Genomic DNA, 20,560 nt, shown 5'->3' on the forward strand with positions numbered 1-20,560 from the left:
GAAGGGAGCATTTTCAGCTAGCGGTAGCATTTTGGGGTAAGAACTGGTAGTGGGCCCTAGGTTGTATAATAAACAAGGAACAAATTCAGAAAGAAGCAAGCAACATCTGTGTGTCTAGGACCCCAGGAGCAGAGAAGGGTCTCAGGAACACCCTCCAGACCAGTCTGAAGTATACAGTGGAATAACCAAAAGGAAGCCTTCAATTCTGTCACCCTGAGCCTACAGCAGCAGTCTACTGGAACTCCAAATAAGGTCAGCTGGGCCTGGAGCTCAGACCCAAACCTATGTCAAGAGCTTGCAGAGCTCAGACCAGGAAGGACAACAATCAAACTTTACTCTACGTAGACCACTCTGGGAGCAGTGAAAGCTTACAGATCTCCAGCTGAGCTATTCCTGAGATCATGAAATAATGTAATGCTCAACAGTCCAAGAAAGCAGTAGCAGGACCAAAAATGACCTTCCCTCCAGAAGAGGATGGCCCTAACATAAAGCCCGAAGTCAGGCTGGAAAAATGAATAAATAAAAAAAATTCACAACAAAAAGAGCTATTACAGAAAGAAGGGAAATCAAGACAAAAACGCATTACAACAGAACGACTCTGAAACATCTACAAGCAGACTCAAAAGAAAACACAACTTAGGCACAAATTCAACTAGATTTCCTGAAAGAGATAAAGCAAGTTTTTAAAAGAGTTGAAAATGTTTTGTTTTTTATAAATGAAATGAAAGTACTAGAGGGGAAAACTAAAAAAATAATAATAAGAGTTATGGAAGAAAAAATTGGATAGGGAATTAACAAGTTGGCATAGGAGGTACAAAGCTTTGCCCAAGCAAAAAACTCCCTGAAAATTAGAATGGACCAAAAAGAAAACAATGACTCCATGGATAAGAAGAAATATTAAAATAAAGTCAAAAAATAGGAGAAAATGTAAAGTATCTCAAGACAAAAATAACTTACCTAGAAAACAGATCAAGAGAAATAATTTAAGAGTCACCTGAAAGCCATGATCATAAAAAGAGCCTAGTAAGACATCATATTTCAAGAAATCATAAAAGATGAATGTCCATATCTCTTAGAATCAGAAGGTAAAGTGGAAATAAAAAGAATCCACCAATTACCTCTTGATAGAAACTCCAAAATGAAAATGCCCAGCCAAAATTCAGAGCTCCTAAGTCAAAGAAAAAATAGTACAAACAGTCAGAAAGAAAGAATTCAAGTGATGAGGAACTATAGTCAAGAACACACACAATTTAGCAGCCACTCCTTTAAAGGAGCAAAGAGCTGGTAATATGATATTCCAGAAGGCAAAAGATGCAGGTTTATAACCAAGAATATCTTACCTAGAAAAACTGAGGATAATCCTACAGGGGGAAATGTACTTTTAATGAAATAGATGATTCTAAACATTCTTGATATAAAGACCAGAGCTGAGTAGAAACTTTAAAAGTCAACACAGAGTCAAGAAAAACATAAAAAAGTAAATATGAACAAACAATCATAAAAAATTAAACAAGGGTGGGGTGGCTAGATGGTGCAGTGAATAGAGCACCAGCCCTGCAGTCAGGAGGACCTGAGTTCAAATCTGGCCTCAGACACTTAACACTTATTAGCCATGTGACCTTGGGCAAGTCACTTAACCCCAATTGCCCTGCCTTCCCCCCTCCAAAAAGAAAAAAAAAAGATTAAACAAGGGTAAACTTTTTACATTCTAGTATGGGGAGAGGAGACCTCTGTCTCCTCTGAACTCTATCACCAACAGGAGTCAAAGGAGTCTAACTGAATAGAAAGTTGGGAGTGGTTCTATTATGTCTTGATCTTAAAAGAAGAATGGAAAGAGAGGAAGAGTGAATATACTATGGAGAGAAAGGGAGAGAAAGGTTGGGGAAAATTATCCCACATAATCAGGGTGGCAAGTAGACACCCATACAAACAAGGAGGAGGATGGGGATAGAGGGAGTGGGTGACACTCAAACTTCACTCTCCTCTGAACTGATCAAAAGAGAGAAGAATACACATACACAGTTGGGTAAAGAAATACATTTCATTCAACAGGAAACAGGAGGGAGAGGGAAATAATAGGGTGAGTCGTTTAAGAGAGGGATTAGTTCTAAAGAAAACTCAAAAAAAGGATGTACAAAAATATTTATAGCAGCTCTTTTTTCAATGGCAAAGAATTGGAAACTAAAAGAGCATCAAGAAATTGAGAAATGACGAAACAAGTTATAGTATATAAATGTGATAGAATACTATTGTGTCAGAATGAATGTGATGGTTTTAAAGAAACCTGGAAAGACTTGTCTGAACTGATGCTGACTGAAGTAAGTAGAACCAGGAGAACAATTTATACAATGACAACAATATTAAAAAATGAGTAACTTTAAAAGACTTAGGAACTCTGATTAGCTTAATGACCAACCACAATTCCAGAAAACTCATTTTAAAACATGCTACCCATATCCTCATAGATAAAAACACTATAGTAAAACACTTAGAACACAGAATGAGACATTTTTTCAGACATGGCCAATGCAGAAATTTTTTTTTACTTAACTATATTGTTTGTAAACAAAAGTTTGTTTTTCTTTCTAAAATGCTGGGGGAGGGGAGATAGTAGAAAAGACAGATTTTTGACGATTAAAAAAATTTTAATTTAATTTTAAAAAATCAGTTGTGAGGAGATTGTCAAATTCTGATATATTTCAAAAAGGGTTTTATACAGGTTGAAGTGCATTTTTTTGATCACTCATTCATTTACCACTATTTAGAACCCTATTACAGAACTCTGTAGTTACAATAATATAGTAATTCATTCCTACATGAATTAGGTAACTTTTGGGCAATTAAATTTTTGTAGAAATGACAAACGTTACTGAATAAGCTAAAAAGAGCACACAAAAGTGCAAAATAATTCCAGCTCCAGCACTGAATTATTTAGAATGTATGATTATTTTATCAATATACTGAGCTTACCGCTCCATATTCCTTCTTTTAGCTCTGCGAAGAGCCACAATACCTTCTTTTGCAAGGACATCTAAAGAAAATGGATCGATGCCCTGTAATCAAACAGAGAAATTACAAGTAGGATTTAAGCATTCTCCACTGCCAAGTTAAGTGTTACAAGCACTTAAATATACTTACTTAGATGTTGAAAATTTCATTCTCACCTTCTGATTAAGAACAATAAATCCTTTCTTTCCATCATCACAAACTTTTCTTTTCAGTCTTATTATTTTGTTCACTCTATCTTCAATAAATTGTCTTTCAGCTTTTACTAATTTTTCTCTCTCCTCTGCAGTCTTGTAGAAGAAACCAGAGTTCACCTCTCTAAAAGAACAAAGAGAATTGTAAACATATACACAGCAACAAACAAACAGATGCAAGAGAAATAGGAAGGAAAAAAGACTTTCAGAAAGAAAGAAAAGCCTCAGTTTTCATTACATTATTAAAAGAAAACAACTCCTTACGTTTTTTCATATTCTAGAGATACATTGCAAGTGAGAATAAAAGCATCTTCAACTCTTTTCTTCATATCAGGATGACGAGCTCCATGGTCTAAAACTAGGCCTCTGATCAACCTGGTAAAATAATTCAGTTCCTTTCTTTAATACTCTAAGAGATAACATACTAAATGCATTCTAATGATCATGATGCTGATACCTCACATTTATATGACAATTCAGAGTTACCAAAGATTTGACATGTTCTGACATGCCATTTGATTCTCACAACAAGCTCATGAGGAAGGCTAGTGTGCAGACTATTATTTCCATTTGTCACTTGAAGAAACTAAGGATCAGACAGGATCTAGTCCTGGAAGTGATCACAGAGATGATCTAGTCTGACCCCTTACTTTAAAGATGAAGGTATTGAGGCCTAGAGAAATAAACCAGTTTGTTCAAGATCATACATATAAACTACAGAGACAATTCTGCAATCTGGCTTCATAGCCACATGGCTAGGAAATGAGAAGAACCAGGCCTTGAACTCCACTCTCTCAGCCCTAAGTCCAGTGTTCTTTTCATTAACCATTCATAACATAACTGCTACAACCTCTAAATAGTCAACCCAACTTTAAATCAAACATAAACTTGGCAGAATTTATAAAGAAAATCTTATTTAACACAGCACAATGACATTACTTCACTTCAAAATCTGAGTTTCACTCCTTCCACTGGTTTCAGACTATAACCCTTCCATGAATCTTAAAGAGTTGCTGAAACCAAAAAACCCATTGCCATGATGAACCTCATGATGAACTGCTCCAGTCTTCTCAAGTGACCAACAGTCCATCAGCAGGCCCATACTTAAGGTCTTTTCAGTTAGTAAAGGCCTGCCAGTATAATTCTTGAAGTGTTGGTATAGTCTTCACGTCCTCAGGGTCAACTTCACACCATAATAACACATTCAAGTAGGACCTAAGTTGAGTGTGACTATATTAACTACTAGAATATCACCACAGAATTATTTTTTAACTTATATGGCTAAATCTGACAAAATAAAGTCAAGCACATGATTTTTTTCCCTTAATATCTGCTCAAAATAATTGGAAAATTTCTAAATTACTGGTGTTCTAACTCCTACCTGTATGCGAAAACAGCTTAGTTTTCAGAAGACTAGCAAAACAATGTTTCTAACATTCAGTGCAAAATATAAAATTAACTGAAGCCAAGTTGAAGATACTTTTCTAAATCTAATATTGCCTACATCTTATCAACATTTTATAAGACTTACGTGGTATCAGTTTCTGACTTATGCTTCATCTCCATTATCTCTACCATGAAAAGGTCAATAGGAAAACCTGGTCTTCTAATGGCCAAAAGAGATTCTACCACAGCCTACAATAACAGAAATGGATACAAGCATGAATAATTTGGACTCTTAAATCACAACCAATTGCCCCCAATTATTCCCTTATTTCCCCTCCAACTTATACAAGATTAGATGCAAAAATTAAAATGCTGAATACCACATATATCTATGTTTAAGCTACACTCTGTAGTAAACAGGGTTTACATTCCTAAAAATTAATCTGTAGCCCAAAACACAAAGACAAACTCAACAATTAGTGTTGCTCTAACTGCTGCTAAGAAAACCTTACAAACAAGAAGAGGACCCGTCCAGCAGCAGGGATATAGAATCATATAGTCTTTTAGAGTTGGAGTGAGCATTTTCAGTTAGAGGTCAGAAACTGACCTTAATTTGTAACATCCCAGGATGATAAGATTTAGAACTGAAAAGGATTTTGGAAATCATGAGGTCCAACTGTTCCATTTTTCAGATAAGAAAAGTGTGGCCCAGAAAGATTAAACAATTTTTCCAAGATCACACAAGTAATAATGACATATCCAGGATTCAAACCCAGATTCTCATCTCAAACTCAATATACTCAAAATAGAATTCATTATCTTTCCCACCCATCTCCCCAAACCTACTCTTCTTCCAAACTTCCCCATTTCTGTCAAGGGTACCTCCATCCTTCCAATTAAAAAGGTTTGCAATCTCAATATCGTCCCTCAAATACTCCTAACTCTCATTCACCCCACAATCCAATCTGTTGCCAAATCTTGCGGTTTCTACTTTCAAAATATCTCTCACACCTGTCTCCTTGCCACTACATCAAGAGCCACCATCCCATTTCAAGTTCTCATCCTCCTGGACTACTGTAATAGCCTCCTAATTGTCTCTCAACCTCAGGGCTCTACCCTTTCCAACCCATTGTCCACAATTTTCCATAAGTATAGGTCTGATGATGTCAATTCCTCTATTCAATAAAATCCAGTGGCTCCTCCCTACTGGCCCTAGAATCAAATGTAAACTTCTCTGTTTGGCACTTATTATTGTACATTACCCCTATTCATTTGCTCTATAAATCCAACCAAACTGTTCCTCATCTATGACCCTCCACCTCTCAATATGGTACCTTTGCACTGACTGTCACACATAACTGGGATGCATTCCTTCCTCACCCCCTTCTCTTAAAATCCCTTTTTTAGGTTATTGGGGGCATGAATGAGGACCAGATAAAATCCTTATCTTTGTGGCTACCTCAGACTTCTTCCCAACCTTAATGGGCCACTGAGGGGAAGCTAAGAATACCTTGACTTACACTGAACCTGAGCCAGGGTTTAAAAATCGGTCTTTTCCCACAATCTGCTCCTTGTTTTCCACTTATCCCTTGAATCTTCTAAGAAGTGGGTGGAATGGGAAGGAAAGGGTGAGTCATCATCACCCCTCCCTGCCCGCCTCAAGCTAATTCAGTCAGTATTGAGAGTCCCTAGACACCCACTGCCAGAGTCCATCAACCCAACCATTTCATGGTTTTTCAGCCAAATAAATAGTATTTAAAGTTCAAAAAACATCCCTTGTTTCCTTCAAAACTCTGATCAAACTTACCTTCTACTTGAAGCCTTTCCTGGTCCCAGCTGCTGCTGCTGCCTTCCCTCCCCCTACCCCCACCTCCACATTACCTTGTATTTATTTTTTATGTATTTTATATAAACATATACACAAATGTTGTTTCTCCCAACAGAATATAAGTTCCTTGAGGGCAGGGCATGTTTTATTTTTGTCTCTGTATCAGCAGTGCCTGGTAGATGCAGTATGGACTCCATTAGGGAATAGAGAGCCAACCTCCAAACCAGGAAGTCCCAACTCTGGTACCTACTGGCTATGGGCAAATCGTGTAAGTTCTTCATTCAAAAAAATGTGCCAACGGGCTTTAGTAGATGGAATTTCCTCACCCTGGAGTTCTCTACATCAGTGAAATCATAGGTATAGTCCCTATCACTCTATTCCCAGTGCCTAGTACAGTGCCAAGGACACAGTAGGCATTTAATAAAGACTTGTGGTGATTGATCTCCAACTCTGAATTCAATGCTCTGTCCATTTTAACAAATAGTCTGTCCTACTGAGGAAGGAGCATGCCAAGAAGCCCACCTTGGGTGAATATTCTAGTTCTTATTTCACTGGTGAGAATCCTAGTTCTTATTTATTGGCATAAAATTAATAAACCAGTCTCATGTGTCTTGTTACCAAAAATTATATGGACCTTGGGGTCCATCAACCCTGGGTGAAATAATGAAGTCAGGTTTCTGACAGTGTACTTGGGGTGATTCCACCAAAGTACACCCAACCCTTAAGACCAGGTCTGAAACAGTTAAATAGTCCTCCTGTGTCAATACATTCGACTTTCAAGGAACAAAAACGGGTTTTTAAATTGTGGACATGCACAACTATATCATTAGCTATAAGAAGCTCTTCCTAGGTCCACAATCACATGGAGTACCTCAAAACCAGTTTCCTTCACTAGCACAGTGGGGGGCTATGCTTTTGTACAGATGATTTTAGCTGTCTAGTAGTCACAGTTGTAGACAGTAGTGTATGGATTCCTGGAACCCAAATGACATCTTTCTCCTAACCATGAAATTCCCTTTTCTGATTATAGTGGCCTAACCTTTTGCCTTTCCTACTCTTTCACCATTCCCAGATCTGTTTCCTCCATTCCATCTATCTCCTCATTCTGGCCCTATTTCCCTACTTACCTAAGTTGACCCAATAATCTCATATTCTTCCTATCCTGTTAACCCCCAAAACTATAAACTGTCAACTATTTGCCTTTTCCTCACCTACCAAGAGGTCAAATGCTACTAGAAGAAACCACCAAATGTTGCTGAATCTACTTCAAATGTATGCTACCAACACGCAATTAAACTCCAGTAGGTAGTATGAACATTGTGTGTCTCTTACTGACTCTCTAGGACATTCCCCAAAGCAGCTGTTTCATAGCTTCCCTCTCCCGACATTCCCAGACATCCCCCAACCCCTCACTCCCCACAGACAATCTCACCTTCTTCTTTAGTGAAGCCAGCCATCTTTGATTCTCTATACTCAGCAAGTTTTTACTTCTCACTTGGGTAGACTACAGAGGAGATCCTTGTTAGGGTATCAATTAGATTAGATGAACTCTGAGATCCTGCTCTCTTTTAAAATTTTGTGACTCACAGCCTGGGTTATCATCCTGAATTTATTTAAAGAACCCAAGAGTATGGAAATCTATCTTACCCTACAGGAAAGCAAGGGAAAGGGGATAAGAGGGGGAATGGTAGAAGGGAGGACAGATTTGGGGAGGTGGTAGTCAGAAGGAAACACTTTAGGAGGAACAGGGTCAAAGGAGAGAATAGAATAAATGGGGGGTGGGATAGGATGGAGGGAAATATAGTTAGTCTTTCACAACATGACTGTTATGGAAGTGTTTTGCATGACTACATATGCATAATCTACATCAAAACACTTGCCTTCTCAATGAAGGGGCTGAGGAGGGAAGACAGGAGAGAATTTGGAACTCAAAAGCTTTAAAAATGAATGTTAAAAACTGCTTTTACATGCAAATGGGAAATAAGATATGCAGGCAATAGGGTATAGAAATCTATGTTGCCCTATAGGAAAATACAAGGGAAGGGGATAAGAGAAGGGGGGGGGGTGTGATAGGAAGGCAAATTAGGGGAAGGGGTAATCAGAATGTACACCATCTTGGGGTGGAGGTAGAGGAAAGATGGAGAGAAAATTTGGAACTCAAAATTTTGTGGAAATAAATGTTGAAAACTAAAAATAAATTAATTAAAAAAAAGATTTTTTTAAAAATTAAGATCCTGGGAGCCAAAGTTAACCAAATGATCTGTTGGTGGCTAGATAACCAGTCATCAACACCTCCATTCTAATTGGAAGGCAGTGAACAAATGGAAAATGAAAGCTTAGCACTTCACTTCTGGAATATTTCCAAGCACTTGTCTGATACGATAAGTCTAATAGACTAAGAAACTCATAAACATGTATGGCTTAACTACAGTATTAGATAGATAAAAGATCATAGCAGATGCAAAAAAAAAAAGATCCTTAATAACACTCTGTTTGAGACAAGGAGAATGAGAATTATATACACACTTATCCACAAACCAAATAAATTCAAAACCAAAGACAGCAGAACCTCAGAAGGACTTGGAAAAGGGTACAGAAAAAAAATGCATTTATTTGTTTTGTCAATTTGTTGATTTTACATTCTTAAATCCCCTCCTGGATCACTGCCTTGTCATGGTGGAGGGGCTTGTGTAGCTCAATGAAACTATGAGCTATGTATGTTATGCAGGATTACCCAAGATGGGCAGGTCATAGTAGAAAGTTCTGACAAAAAGTGATCCACTGGGGAAGAAAATGGCAAACCATTCTAGTATCTTTGCCAAGAAAATCCCAGTATTAAAATTATAAAACATATAACATCGGAAGATTAACCCCTCAGGCTGGAAGGTGTCCAACACGTAGAAGACAACTACAAGTAGTAGTCCCGAATTAATAAAGCAGCTGGGTCAAAATCAAAAGGAGCTCAGTCACAGAGTGTTTGGTGATGAAAGGAAAAGTCCAATGCTGCATAGTAACCTAGAATGTAAGATATGTGAACCAAGATAATCTGGATATGGTCAAATAGGACATGGAAAGAGCAAATGTTATCAACATCATGGGTATCAGTGAATTTAAATGGATGGGAAAGGGTAAATTCAATTGAAGTGATCACTACATATACTATTGTGAGCAAGAATCACTTAGAATAAATGGAGTAGCCTTTGCAATCAATCAAAAGATTACATGGCAGTATAATGCCAATGGGGTATAATGCCAAAAATGACAGAATGAAATCTATTTGAATCTAAGGCAAACCATTCCACATCACAGTAACAATAAAAGTCTATGTTCCAACTACTAATGCCAGAGGCCAAAGGTGATCAGTTCTATGAAGACCTATATCTTCTAGAAACAACATTTAAAATGTCATAGTCGTCATAGGGGATTGGAATGCTAATGTAGGAAATCAAAAGATAACTGAAGTAACAGGCAAGTTTGGCCTTGAAAGTACAAATGAAGCAGGGCAGAGACTAATAGGGTTTTGTCAAGATAACTCACTCATAGCAAACAATCTTTTTCAACAACCCAAAACACGACTCTACACATGGACATCACCAGATGGTCAAATACTGAAATAAGATTGATTATATACTTTGCAGTCAAAAGTGGAGAAGATCTATACATTCAGTTTAAAAAGTCCTGTAGCTGACTGTGGTTCAGCTCGTGAGCTTCTATTGCAAAATTCAGACTTAAATTGAAGAAAGGATGGAAAATCATCAAATCATATCAGTACAACCTAAATAATATCCCTTATGAATATGAAGTGGAAGTGACAGATTTAAGGTACTCCAGTAGATGGAGTACCTGAAGAATTATGGACAGAGGTTTGCAATATTGTACAGGAGGCAGCAACATAAAACATTTAAAAGAAAAAGAAGAACAAGAAAGCAAAATGACTATCTGGTGAGGCTGAAGAAAGAAGGAAAACAAGAGGGAAAGACATACCCAACTGAATGCAGAATTTCAGAGAATAACAAGGAAAAATAAGATTTTCTTAAGTGAGCAATGCAAAGAAATAGAAAAAAAAACAGAATTGGAAAGACAAGAGATCTCCTCAAGAAAATTAGAGATACCCAGAGAACATTTCATGCACAAATGGGCATGATAAAGACAAAAATGATAGGGACTTAAGAGAAGTAGGTAAGATTAAGAAGATGTGGCAAGAATATAAAGAACTATAAAGGAAAAATAGTAACATCACTGATAACCATGATGGTGTGGTTGCTGCTCTAGGGACAGACATCCTGAAAAATGAAGTCAAGTGGGCCTTAGGAAGCAATGCTGACAAAAAGGCTAGTGGAGATGACAAATTCCAGCTGAGATACTGAAAATCCTAAAAGATGATGCTGTTAAAGTGCTACACTCAATATTCCAGCAAACCTGGAAAACTCAACTGTGCCCACCAGACTGGAGAAGATCAATTTACAGCCCAATCCTAAAGGGCAATGCCAAAGAATGTTCAAATTATCAAACAATTGAGCTTCTTTCACATGCTTAAGTTCCTGCAAGCTAAAGCTTCAGAAATACATGAGCTAAGAATAATCGGAAAAGCAGACCGGTTTTCAAAAAGACAGAGGAACTAGAGACCAAATTGCCAACATTTGCTGGAATGTGGAGAAAGCAAGGGAATTCCGGAAAAACATCTACTTGTGCTTCACTAACTGCACTAAAAAGTCTTTGATGTGGATCACAACAAAATGTGGCAAGTCCATAAAGAGATGGGAGTACCAGATCATCTTTTTTATCTCCTGAGGAACCTGTATGTGGGTCAAGAAGCAATAGAACTGGGGCGACTATGCGGCGCAGTGAATAGAGCAACCAGCCCTGGAGTCAGGAAGACCTGAGTTCAAATCCGGCTTCAGACACTTAACACTTACTAGCCGTGTGACCTTGGGCAAGTTACTTAACCCCAACTGCCCCTCCAAAAAAAAGGCAAAATAAAATTTAAAATGAAGCAATGATTAAAAAAAAAAGAAGAAGCAATAGAACCAACCACAGAAGAACTGATTGGTTTAAGATTAGGAAAAGGGTACAATAAGCCTTTATACTGTCACCTCATTTATTTAACTATTTGCAGAGTACATCATGCAAAATGCCAGGCTGGATGAAACAAAAGTTGGAATTAAGGTTGCTGGGAGAAATACCAACAATCTCAGCTATATAGATGATACCATTCTGATGGCAGAAAGTGAAAAAGAATCAAGAGGTCTCTTGATCTTCTTGAAAGAGAAGAGTGTAAAAGATGGCTTGACCAAAAAAAAAAAAAAACCCCAAAGATCATCATAACTAGTTGTATCAATTCCTGGCAAAGAGAGGGAGAAGAAATGGAAACAGTGTCAGATTTTATATTCTTGAGTTTAAAGATCATTACAGACAGTGACTGCAGTCACAAAATTAAAAGATGCTTGTTCCTTGGAAGGAAAGCTATGCCAAAGCTGGACAGCATACTAAAAAGCAGAGATATCACCTTGCCACAGTCAGTTATGGTTTTTCTAGTGGCAATATATGGCTGTGAAAGCTGAACTATAAGGAAAGCTGAGCATTGCAGAATCAACACTTTCAAATTGTGATGCTGGAGAAGAGTTTTGAGAGTCCCTTGGACAGAAAAATGATCAAATCAATCAATACTTAAGGAAATTAATTGAGGCTATTCACCGGAAGGTCAAATACTAAAGCTGAAGCTGAAATACTTTGGCCATATAATGAGATGACAGGACTCATTGGAGAAGACCCTAATGTTTTAAAAGATTGAAGGGAAAAGGAGAAGGGGATCTCAGAGGGTGAGATGGATAGAGAGTGTCATAGAGGCAAGGAACATAAGCTCGGACAAACTTTGGGAGACAGTGGAGGATAGAAAGACCTGGTATGCTATGGTCCATGGGGTCCCAAGGAGTCAGACATGACTGAACAACTAAAAATAATAATAACAACAAACATTCTTGAATAAGTTTTATGTAAGGTTTTAGATGTTCTTTTGTATGTTTACTTGGTTATTTGTCCTTGTCAGTAGTTATTAAGTTTTTAATAAACTTTCTGTGATAATTTGAAAGGTGGCTTGAGAAAATGCTAACAATTCGAGCAAAGAGTTTTTAACACATACCTCTGTTAATACATTGGCCAATTCAGCATGAACTTTGGTATGGAGAGATGTTCTAGCCACATCTAGAAGGATTTCCCTGGACATCTCTTTCTCTATTTTAATCTCCTCCAGAACTTCAAGTGCTTTCACTTTTGCTGCTTCAAAGCCTTCAGTTATTATCCTTGGATGTAGACCCTTTTACAATCAGATTGTCATAAAATCACCATTATTAAAGCCATCCAAATGGATGCAACCATTTTCTTATGTTAGGGATTATATAATATTTCAATGTAAAGTATATCTATTTGCTCTTTGTCATCAGCAATAACCACACATACTGAGTAATTAAGTGGATTTTTTGGTCTAGATCTGAGTTTTCATTGGTATGGGGAATTTCTGGTGCAAAAATTCCCACCACTAATGCAGGTCAGCAACTTTTCTGTCACTTATAGCCTTAGAAAATTACCTGGGGTGCTGAGAAGGTAAGTGATTATACCAAGGACACACAGCTAAGACATATCAGGAAGAAAACTAGAACCAAGGCAGTCCTCTATTCAGTACACCAGGCTATCTCTAAGTAAAACAGCTAAGTAATTCATTATTACTCTAAAACCAATAATAATACTAATGTCTGCCATGTACTTCCCCTCTGAATATGAAAATATTAACTTACATACATTTTACAGAGAAAGAAAAAGAGACTCCTTTTAATGCAAAGGAAGAGTATAAATACTGTCTTAACAAAGAGTTCAAACCAAAGGAAATACAAATCACACTTAAGTGTCGATGAATTAATATTACAAGGATGTTGTCCAGTAGCAAAAATTCTACAATTAGCATCATTTGAAAGAATACCATATTGGTACAGATACAGGTCATTTTTTTCTCAAAATTTGACTTAAATAAACACAAAGTATAGCCTATAAATCATGGTTCTTAATAAGAAAACAAAAGTGATAAAGACTAGGAGAACAGTAATGATGAATAAAACATTTTATTTAAATTAAAAGAAAAAACATTTTATGGCAAATATATCTTTTATATGGTAATTTTATATAAACCAAACATGGTAATTATTTTTCATTATATACCTTCCTAAATGGTATCATGAGGGAAATCTATAGTTTAAAACAGCCTATGCTGAGATCAGAATAATATTTTCCAAATGTTACTGGAACTTAGCAACATCAGTACTATCTGTGCAACAAAAGGCAACTCCTGCGCAAGCTTTCCATATGATTTGTTTGCCACTATTTTTCCCTGTCCATCCATTAAGATCCACCTTTAAGAACTCTTTCTCTATGTTCTCCTTTAATGTCTGCCGGTGGCTGCAAAAATTCAGTATGAGTATCTTTCAGGGGTCATACCTGAAACTGCTATAAGATAGACTGTTATTCTATAGGAGAATTTTAAATCCTTTAAATGAATATAACATTCCTCATTTTCCATACCTAGAAACTGATATCTTTCCCGCACTGTAAGTATGGAGAAAAGAAACCTACCAGAAGGTTAATGGTCCCAAATTTTAGGCAAAAATAAAACCGTTATAGCAAATTTTGGCAAAAGTTACCTATTTCTTCCTCTAAAGAGTTGTCTTAGTTTTTTTTCCAAAGAGTATTTGAAGAGCTTTACTTCCAGAGCATTTGTGTACATCTCATTTGTGTTTCCATAACTATATTTTTGGTTGATACCACTCTACTCATGAGATCCATTTACACAGATGTCAGTGTTACTTTCTTTAGAGGCAGTCTGTGTTCCTGGGGTCTGCTAAAAAGAAATTTTAGCAAAAGGCCTAGATAGGTCTTCTTTCCTTTGTTGTAAGCACACCCTAGGGTTCCCTTGTCTCCAAATTGCCCTGAGGCTAAGTGTGAATTCTAAACTACACACAGGTGCAAATAATTATTTTTAAAATATGATAAAATTTCTATTTCCCTTACTATTGTCAGAGGATCTCAGTGTGCTATCAATATACAAATTTCAAACATAGACTGAGGGGAATTGTACTATCCTTCTTCACACTGAATGGAATACCAGGGGAGGTGTCACTTTTAATGTAGAATACATTTTCCAATTTCTGCTATGATCATTCCTTAATTCAACAAATATTTAAAGATCACCTATATCTACATAGCATGCTACTAGCATACAATGGAGTATATAAAAAGTATAATAGGAGTGAGCAGCAGCTAACAGGCCTAGCAAGTAGAGTATTGATTTTAGAGTATTTTAGCCAGCAGTTTCTGTGTCTGTGGATTGTACTCTTGTGTTTCTGTCTAGTGATTGACAGAGCAGCACTAATTCTTGATGCTAAAACATGGATAAATTAACTTGAGATTACAGACAAAAAGAAGTGGTGAGGTGGGTTTAAATAGTAGATGGTATAGTAGCCTTCTAGGCTGGAAAGTTTATAGCAGCAAATATAGGCAAAAAGAAAGAAAAAACTATCACTTTTTGCAAATACTACAATGGTTATCTAGAGCAGGCCTTCTTAAACTTTTTCCGCTCAAGGTCCCTTTAGCATTTCTTAAATTGTGGGTCACAACCCACAGTTTAAGAAGCACTGAATTCTAGAGAACCCTATGAAGTCAACTAAAAAGTAATTTAAAGTTAATAAATTCAGCAAAATTACAAGATACAAAATAAATCCACATAATTCATTAATATTTCTGTATACTGCCAACACAACCCAGCTGGAAGAAAAAGAAATAGAAATTCCATTTCAAATAGCTACAGAATAATACAGAAAAGGGGAAGTTAGGTGGTCCAGTGGATAGAGTGTTAGATCTGGAGCCAGGAAGGTCAGAGCTCAAATCCAACCTTAGATATTTACTATTTATCTAATAGGGCAAGTCACTTAGTTTATATCTGCCTCAGTTTTCCCATCTGAAAAATGGGGATAATGTGCCTATCTCCTAGAGTCATGAGGATCATATGAGATAATAATTGTAAAGAATTTTGCAAACCATAAAGTGCTATATAAATACTAGCTATTATGATTAATAACAAGATACTTAGGAGTCTATCTACTAGAAACATGGGAACTATAGGAAAGAAACTACAAAATCCTCTACATAGCAATAAAGACAGACCTAAAAAATTAGAAAAATGTTAATTGTTCAATGGTAGACCATTATCAATATAATTAAAATGACAATTTCTCCTAAAGTAACTTACTCTTTCAATACTATACCATGTTTTCTAAGGAGATCAAAGGTAAAAATTAAAAGTTGGATATATGCCAAGATATTCAGAGTGGCACTTTTTTTTAGTAACAAACTAGAAACAAATCAATTGGATAATGGCTAAGCAAATTACAGTACACGAATTAATGCAATTATTATTGTGCCTTAAGAAACAATGAATATGAAGAATTCTGAGAAATATGGGAAGACTGGCATGAACTGATACAGATCAAAGCACAGTCAGAACAAAAATATACACAATGAGACAGCAACATAAATGTGAACAACAAAAAGCAGCTAAGCTCAGATCAGATGAAATGACTAATATTGGTTCCAGTGGACACATGATGAAGCAAACCTCCCTTGCACTTAGTAGCAGACTAAAGTGGCATGTATCCTAAGATCTGTGCCAACTGGGTTTGCCTGTTTTTCTTAGTTACAAGAGAGCAATCTCTTGTGTCAGGAGGTATATTAGCAGATGAATTTGGTATAAAAAACAAAAGTCATAAATAAGACTTTTTTTAAGTACCTTGCAAGTCTGACATCATTTTAAAGGGGCCTAGCACAGACATGTCATTAGAATGATGACTGACCAGGAAAATCTATTATATTGCAAAGAAGTCTGTGTTTTGTGCTGTTGGCATGAGCACTGGATGTTGTTTTCCTTCTTTGTACCTATCAGGAGCCAAAATTATGCTAGCAGGGGGTAAAGCACCATTGCAAAAGCTATTTATACATTTGAACCAGGAGGATCAGAAAAAAGTATGGTTGAGCTATCACAAAGGATTTGTGGCAGTCATCACATAGTCCTGTATTACTGATGGCCCAGCATAGCACAGAATATATATCACAAGGAATATCAGAGATGCCAAAGGACCAAGAATTCCTTGAGGAGGTAGCAAAGGAAGCTCCTACAGACATTTTCCAACACAAGACTACAATCTTACCCAACCATGTTCCCAAATGGCAATGAATTTATCACAATTCTAAGGACACATTACCTGCCAACTTAACAGGCTATCCCATCTTAGTCTCTGAGCAATCATGACTTCAAAGCCAGCAGATAAGCATGAGGGGTTGCAAAAGACACTAGATTTAGGGTTATAGAAGCTGGGCTTGTGTCTCTACTATGCTACCTATGTGACCTTAAATAAGTCACTTAATGTCAAATTCTGGAGACAGTCTCAGAAGCTAAGTGTACAATGACTCCATATCTATCACCAGGGCTACGCAGGTATAATGGGACAATAAGGACACCAAGCTCTCCCTGTTGGCTAATACTTTCCATTTGCAACAGGCCCAAGATCTCCCCATGGTAGAATCTGCTGAGAACATGCTCCATGCCACATAGGGGGGCCACAGTGTATCTGTACATGCCTCTATCTCATGTACATGCATAAGACCAGACAATTACTGAGGAAGGCCTCTACACTTGAGGTGCAAATGGCCTGAGAACCCAGGACATGCCAAGAGTACAAAGGATTGTAAAGTGCCCTTTCTTCAAACTAAGGAATCTCACTGAACACAAACCCATCTCCCACAACATACATTCAGAAGTTTTTGCCACAGACCCAATAAAGTTTTGGACACCTATTCCTTAGGCTTATTCAAGGATAAAGGAGGTAGACCTGATGACATGAGGTACACCTTCTCAGGAGATAAAGATTAATTCTTTCATGTTTAATACAAAAATTCAATGTATCCCAGGGGAACTCCCATGAAAATACATAACAAGAATGATTTGTACCCCTCAAGGAATAAAAGGGGTAAAATATATTGTAGACTGCCAAAAGGCAATAGTCTGGTACTAGTATACTTGAGGGAAGTGGATCAGAAGAATTTATGTGGCAAGGAATAAAGGACATATGTGATCTCAACCTGGTGATACTTTCACCAAAGCGACCTAGAAAGACCACAGGGAGCTAGTTTGGGGAACAGAAGGTAAGAATACATCTGAGAGAAAGGACACTATCAGGAGCCTCACAACTAGGGTATATACTGAGTACTACTGAAGGTATTGGTTATTCAAAGCTGATAAGCATAGAAATGATGTTTAGCAATTCCACTCTAAGGATCACAGTGGCTTGAAGTATATTTAACCAAGGAATCAGTTGTAGTGGCAAGCTGGTGATAGCAAGCCATCACTATTCTGTCTGGAAAGATAATGGTTTTGAAAAAGCCTGGATCATGAGGTGAGGATTGAAGAAGCCAGCTCCCTCTCACATGTGGAAAGTCATAGTATCTGGGATTTTTCCTCTTTTAAAATTTATTTAGTACTTTATTTTCCCCAATTACATATTAAAATAATCTTTAATACCCATTTTTAAAACTTGGAGTTCCAGGGCAGCTAGGTGGCACAGTGAATAAAGCAAAAACCCTGGAGTCAGGAAGACCTGAGTTCAAATCCAGTCTCAGATACTTAACACTTACTAGCTGTGTGACCTTGGGCAAGTCACTTAACCCCAAAAACCCTGATTTCCCCCCCCTCAAAAAAAAAGCAAAATTTTGAATTACAAATTCTCTCCCTTTCTCTCTCCTCACCCCCTCATCGAGAAGGCAAGCTATTCCATATAGGTCATACAAGTGTAGTCATACAAAACATTTCCATATTAGTCATGCTGTGAAAGAAAACATAGACCAAAAAATAAAAACCCTCAAGAAAAATAAATAAAGTAAAAAAAAGTATGCTTCAATCTGTATTTAAACACATCAGTTCTTTCTCTAGGGATAGATAGCACTTTTCATCATAAGTCCTTCAGAGTTCCCTTGGATCATTGTATTGCTGAGAATAACTAAGTGTAATGGTAATGGAATTTGAAGATCCCTTGTATTGTCAAGCTAACCCAGAGCTTGTGAATCCCACAGTGGGATGGACTTGTTGACATGATGGGAGGGGGCTGAATAGGGAAGGACTGGTGCCATATATAGGGAGAAAAGCCTAAGCTGAGAGAGGCCAAAAGAACTTCTGGAAGAAGCATTGTTGAAGGAAAGTGAGTGAGAGAGAGAGAGAGAGAGAGAGAGAGAGAGAGAGAGAGAGAGAACTGCCAGCCAGAGCTGCCCAGGACTTCTGAGGGCCACCCAGAGCTACTGAGAACTGAGGAGGCATGACTGTGGTGCTGATATTTTGTCTGTCTGTTTTGATGTTACTTTGTCAGATTCATTTGTTGATAGAGGCCTCAGACCTTGTTGTTGGGTCTAGGTTGATTTCACAGGCAGAAAGTGAATTGATGAGGATGTCGGCAATGTGCATAAATGTTATTGTGGCTTTGTTAAGCTTTATCTTCCCAGGAACTGAAACTGTGGGAAGGGGAACCATGGAAGCTGAGAATCTGTCTCAGGTCAAGATGAAAAGACCTCTCCTTGGGTACTTAATGCTGACTGATGATATTGTAACCTAGTTCGGACCTAGGGGTGGATGGCCTTTGTGCTTTGTGATTGACTAAATGAAGGTACTTGGTTTAAGAAGGAAGACTTTTTGATAGAAGAGATTAGATGGTGTGACCTAGCAGGTGGACTTTGTGATTGACTAAATGAATGCACCTTGTTTAAAAAAATACTTTAACCTTTGTACTTTGTGATTCAATTGAGGACTTACTAAATGATTGAGTTACTAAATGAATGTACTTTGTTTAAAACTATGTGACCACTTTGATGAAAACTATGTGGCCATTTTAGTGTTAAGTTGTTGATTTGTGACATGCTGAATGCTTTATTTTGCTTTTCTGTGAATGTTTTGCCTTAATTTGTTACTGAATAAATGGAGAGTTCACTATGCTTGTAATCAGAACCTTGAAGGTTGTTCACAGCAGCAGTCCTCTGGGAAGCTGCTCATGCTTGGCTTTACACTAAGTCATTCACAGCTGATCATCTTACAATATTGCTGTTACTTTTTATACAGTACATTTCACTTTGCATCAGCTCAAGCAAGTCTTTCCTGGCTTTTCTGAGAGCATCCTGTTCATCGTTTCTTATAGCACAATAGTATTCCATAACAATTACATAGTACAGTTTGTTCGGTCATTCTCCAATTAATAGACATCCTCCCAATTTTCAACTCCCTACCACCAGAAGAGAGCTGCTATAAATATTTTTGTACACATAGGTCCTTTTCCTTTTTGTTTTTTAATCTCTTTTAGGATACAGACCTAGTAGCGGTATTGCTAGGTCCAAGGGTATGCATGGTTTTATAGCCCTTCAGGCATAGTTCCAAATTTCTCTAAAGAATGGTTGACGTGGTTCACAACTCCACCAACAGTGCATTAATATCTCATTTTCCCCACATACCCTTCAACATTTGTCCTTTTCCTTTTCTGTCCTATTAGTCAATCTAATATTTATGAGGTAGTACCTCTGAACTGTTTCAATTTGCATTTCTCCAATCAATGGCAATTTACAGCTCTTTCTCATATGGCTTCATCTGAAAACTTAAATCTTTTGATCATTTATCAGTTGGGGAATGGCTTCTATTTTTATAAATTTGACTCAGTTCTCTATATATTTGAGAAATGAGGCCTTTATCAAAGAAACTTGCTTCAAATTTTTTTTCACAGCTATGACTGCTAAATGCATTTCCCTCTATTCTATTCCACCACCACCTCCTGTTTTTCTATTCTTTCTCTCCTTTCACCTTGTCTCTCCTCAAAAGTGTTTTGTTTCTGACTACTGCCTCCCCCAATTTGCTCTCCCTTCTATCACCCCTCCCTTTCTGTTATCCCCTTCCCCTCCTACTTTCCTATAGAGTAAGATAGATTTCTATACCTAATTGAGTGTCTGTATTATTCCCTCTTTGAGCCAATTATGATGAGAATAAGGTTCACTCACTCCTCCCCATCTCCCCCTTCACTAT

At 37.3% G+C, this 20,560-nt stretch overlaps 1 protein-coding gene across 1 annotated transcript in view; it reads right to left on the minus strand.

Annotated features, from left to right (window-relative positions):
• CCT6B (chaperonin containing TCP1 subunit 6B) overlaps window positions 1-20,560 on the minus strand; it is a 41,579-nt gene that overhangs the window by 11,168 nt on the left and 9,851 nt on the right. The window contains exons 4-9 of the mRNA XM_069089254.1: window positions 12,554-12,727; window positions 4,732-4,835; window positions 3,465-3,575; window positions 3,165-3,324; window positions 2,971-3,053; window positions 213-282 (exon numbers count right to left, since the gene is read on the minus strand). Coding sequence (XP_068945355.1) covers window positions 213-282; window positions 2,971-3,053; window positions 3,165-3,324; window positions 3,465-3,575; window positions 4,732-4,835; window positions 12,554-12,727 — 702 coding nt within the window. The remainder of the gene's footprint in view (window positions 1-212; window positions 283-2,970; window positions 3,054-3,164; window positions 3,325-3,464; window positions 3,576-4,731; window positions 4,836-12,553; window positions 12,728-20,560) is intronic.

Source organism: Petaurus breviceps, unplaced genomic scaffold (assembly GCF_028583685.1).
Source record: "Petaurus breviceps papuanus isolate PSGF00001 unplaced genomic scaffold, PetGlider_PUasm1.0 186, whole genome shotgun sequence".
Classification (NCBI taxonomy): domain Eukaryota; kingdom Metazoa; phylum Chordata; class Mammalia; order Diprotodontia; family Petauridae; genus Petaurus; species Petaurus breviceps.